At 35.1% G+C, this 4,669-nt stretch overlaps 1 protein-coding gene across 1 annotated transcript; it reads left to right on the top strand.

Annotated features, from left to right (window-relative positions):
• Positions 1-724: 724 nt before the first annotated feature.
• LOC107642840 (putative galacturonosyltransferase-like 1) lies at positions 725-2,280 on the top strand. The gene has a single exon (XM_088488676.1). It carries the CDS (start codon positions 1,072-1,074, stop codon positions 2,113-2,115), a length of 1,044 nt encoding a protein of 347 aa, XP_088344802.1. The 5' UTR covers positions 725-1,071; the 3' UTR covers positions 2,116-2,280.
• Positions 2,281-4,669: the final 2,389 nt, after the last annotated feature.

Here is a 4,669-nt window from a genome sequence, read left to right as displayed (position 1 = left end):
TGCATGTCTCAACTAATGCGTAATATTAATTTGTACAATCACGATACATGTATATTAAAATTAATTATAATTAAAATATAAAATATATATTAAAAATAAATTAAATAATATATACATATATATAATTAATTTAGTAGTTAATTTTAGTATATAAATAATATTACATAATCAGTAAATATTATTTTTTATCAATATTTAGTCAAGTATTTTGTACTTATATTTATAATATTTTACACACAAAAAATATATAATTTATTTTATATTTACTAAAATTTTGTATATATAAATTAATACAGTTTAGAATCATATTTTTTTAAATTTACACACATAAATTAATAAAATTTATTTGTTAAAAATAATTAATTATTTATATTGGATAGAAATTCAAGTACAGTCAACTTCACGTAAAATTAGTAATTAAAAATTATTAAATAAAAATTTAGTCAACTCAATCAAATTATTTAATAATTTTTCACTATCAACTTTATTTTTATATTGATTAAACAATAACAAAAAAAATATTAAAAATGACTGGTAAGAGTTGTTATTTTTTAACTTTTAACGGTACAAGTTGGATAATATGTCTCATCTCATTATATTGTACATAAATCCAAGGTTCCTCGAAAAAGAAGATCTTAATTAATTAGTTTTGAAAATATATATTCTATTGAATAGTAAGTTTATTTTATTCAAAAAGTCAAACAAGTACTGCAGCAGTATAATCAGATCTAGAAGCAAAGCAATTAGTTAACAGCTTATAAGAAGAAGAATAAAGAAACCAAAAAACACAATGTTTTTGTGAGGTAGAGAGAGAAGCATAGTGAGTAAGAGAGTGGGCGTGGATAATATGGTGAATAATATTTGAGATCATTGACTTGGCAGCTATATTTGAAGCAATTTAGGCAGAAGAAAATAAAGAGAAGAGAAGAGGGAGCGGAAGCAGCAGCCGCTGATTCCAAATTCCGATCCCATGACATAGATGGTTTTAGATCATACATACATTGGATCAAGTATTTAAGAACCATTCATTGAACATTGAACTTCACATCACACATATATAGCAGCAGCAGCATGGCCTCCATGGCCGCCATTACTACTACAGTCCTCCTCTTCTTTATTATGATCCTCTACTCATCAACAATAAATGCAACAACCACCACCACTCAACAGCGCTTCAAAGAAGCTCCCAAATTCTACAACTCCCCAAACTGTCCCGCCATTCAGCAATCAGACAAGTGCTCCGATGACGCAGTGCACGTCGCAATGACACTCGACGCCACCTACCTCCGGGGTTCCATGGCCGCCATCCTCTCCGTCCTCCAGCACTCATCCTGCCCTGAGAATATCCTCTTCCACTTCGTCACCGCCGCCTCCTCCTCCACGTCGTTCCTTAACACCACCCTCTCCTCTTCCTTCCCCTACCTCAAGTTCCAAATCTACCCTTTCCATGACGCCGCCGTCGCTGGCCTCATTTCCACCTCCATCCGCTCCGCCCTCGACTGTCCTCTCAACTACGCCCGCAACTACCTCGCCAACCTCCTCCCCTCCTGCGTCCGCCGTATCGTCTACCTTGACTCCGACCTCGTCCTGGTCGACGACATCTCCAAGCTCGCCGCCACGCCACTCCCGAACGACGCCGTCCTCGCCGCACCGGAGTACTGTAACGCAAACTTCAGCGCATACTTCACTCCATCGTTCTGGTCCAACCCTTCCCTGTCGCTCACATTCGCCTCCCGAAGGCCCTGCTACTTCAACACTGGCGTCATGGTCATCGATCTCGAGCGGTGGCGTGCCGGCGACTACACCACCAAGATCGAGGAGTGGATGGAGCTTCAGAAGAGGATGCGGATCTACGAGCTCGGGTCTTTGCCGCCGTTTCTTTTGGTTTTCGCCGGGAACATAGGCCCGGTGGATCATAGGTGGAACCAGCACGGTCTTGGCGGGGACAACTTTCGCGGGCTTTGCAGGGACTTGCATCCGGGCCCGGTAAGCCTACTGCATTGGAGCGGGAAAGGGAAGCCCTGGGCCAGGCTCGACGCCAATCGCCCTTGCCCGTTGGACGCCTTATGGACTCCCTATGACCTCCTCCAGACACCTTTCGCGCTCGAGGCCTAAGCCCAACCCCAAGCCCAAGCCCGCCACATTAATTATGGGTCTTACCTTTATTTTTATTTTAATATTTCCTCTGTTTCCATAAATAAACTGTCTTTTTTCCCCCTTTATTTCTTTCTTCTTTTTTTTTCCCTTAAAAAAATGGTGGAAGTAGTAATTTTTGAATTATCAGTAAGGGTGTAAAATGGCTTGTATTAGGGAGTTGGCGCTGTAGTCGCTCCTGGCTAGCTAGCTATGCTCTTTTACTTTTGTACAGCCAGGTACATATACGTTCCCTACTTGTCTCTTACTATAGTAATTAATTAATTAACATACAGTGCATTCAATCCAATATCAAAGCTTTTATATATTCTATCTTAAATGATTTGCATGGAGGGAGGAAGGGGTTGCTGTGTTCTATTGTCGGTGAGGTAATTGGGTTTGTGTCTGAAAGGGATTTTTTTATTTAGTTACTAGTCGTCGTCTTCGCATAAGTTCTTTATCCATCATGACTCTCTTTGTCTGGCCAAAGCCAAACATGTCACTTTATTAGATTTTGACTCCATTCATCATCATTCATACAGTACCTTCTTAATTTTGAGTTTGAATTCAATCAAAACCCATTCCAATACTTGTACTCCTTTCAAAAGGAGTCTATTTTTAGAAACAAGTCTATCACATGGAAATTAAATGAATCCACTGTACTAGGTTTAGCTTATTTTTAATTAAGAGCACTAAGACTAAAATAAATAAAAAGATTAAACTAATCTACACTTTAATTAACCACCAACAAGCAACAAACACTACAAAAATAAAAAGCTAAAAGAAGGAAAAGAACCACACACTATGCTTATTAAGTTATTATCTTAAATTATATTGTTGTTACATATTTGGTTGAGTGTGTATGTATACCTTAGAGCTTTCTGGTCCCATCTCATTTTTGCATTTTCTTGTCCTTGTAATATCTTCCTTTACAATATATCAACGTATTTTACTTTTATTTTTTTTAAATAGTTAACATGAATAATAAACGTGTATGTGCAATTAATTGGTCCTCTTTTTTTTTTTCCTACCAAACCTTCATGCATTGTTAATCATGCATCTTACTTTCAGTCGTATTAATGTTCATAGGCCTATTGCTAAATCGTACATAGGTGAATAAATGTGAAAAATATGGAAACCACCAGAGTCAAGATATGCTGCTAGTCCAACTACACTATTATATATATATATAAACAACCATGTTAGGTGTATATAAAAAATTAGTTACTAAATTAATTATTAGTATAAAATATATATTAAAATATAAAAATATATTAAAAATAAATTAAATAATATATATAACTATATATAAATACATAATATTTAATTTGATGATTAATTTTTTATATATACGTGTTATATTTTACAATAATACTAGAAAGGCAAAAAAAAAATAATAATAATACTTATATGTAAATGAAAATCAAAATTTACAGGTTGAATTAATGCGGATTTCTGGGAGTTCATTGTCAGATTGTACGTAAATTTTAATTCGTCATTAATAAGATATCCAACACTCCAACGCTCCAAGTCCAACCTATACACTCCTCAAGTATTTATTTTACTGCAAAGCCACTTAAAATGTGGAAGCACATGGAAAAGTAACCTTACAATATGTGTATATTCTCCAATTTAACACATGTGTAGTGCCACGTTGATGAATAACATGACTCAGTTATTTAAAGGCACCTACTTGCTCCTATTAACACTGTCTGGCACCAAAAAGTCTAACTTAAAATTAACCTCCCGGCAGTAATTATTTATATGCATTCCTTTTGTTACTCACGCACTTGCAGAAATGAACTTGCATTCTAAGTTATCTTAAAAACTCGATCTACACAAAAATTTCACATGAGAAGACATAATCCGAAGCAGGAGCGGAGCTAGATGAAAGATTAGAGGGGATAAAAAATATTTATATAATAAAATAAGACTAAAATAAAATTTTAAGAGAAGACTAAATTAAAATTTACATATAATTTACATGTAAAAAATTAAAATTAGGAGGTCATCGCCCCTTTGCTACAATGTAGCTCCGCCTCTGGCCCGAAGCTCCATAATTCATTGGATTATTAGTGTTACTATTCTAACTTACTTTGTTATTAAATATTTAACGACATGTGTTGCCGTGGATTGTTTTAGAGGAGGGCTATTTAATTAATTTGATACTAGTATCAGAAAATATTATAATAACAAACATTTCTCAAGTCAATCAATATATATATATATATATACCGAATTTGAAGGGAATTCCGAGGAACCCATATGGAATAGAATAGAAGTTAGGTATTTTCTTCGGGCGAGATCCTAGATGTGCATGGCCATGAGTAGCATGCCAATTTCAGCAACCCGACATTATAAAATCGTATTAAATTAAAATACCAGATGTCCAAACACTTGAAAGTAGGGACATTAAATCAATTAGCACAAGTATTAGGCGTATCGTAGTCAAATAATGAATTAAAATTATTTCTGCGCGATGATACGCAGGCTTGTAGAACGTGGGGTAACGCGGTTTACAATGGTTTTGTGAAAT

This window comes from Arachis ipaensis, chromosome B5 (genome assembly GCF_059453495.1).
Source record: "Arachis ipaensis isolate K30076 ecotype BB chromosome B5, ASM5945349v1, whole genome shotgun sequence".
NCBI lineage: Eukaryota > Viridiplantae > Streptophyta > Magnoliopsida > Fabales > Fabaceae > Arachis > Arachis ipaensis.
Note: the sequence above shows the minus strand (reverse complement) of the source record. Positions and strands in the feature narration are given on the sequence as shown.

Coding starts and splice junctions, on each gene's coding strand:
- LOC107642840 (XM_088488676.1), top strand. CDS start 1,072: ATGGCCTCCATGGCCGCCATTACTACTACAGTCCTCCTCTTCTTTATT.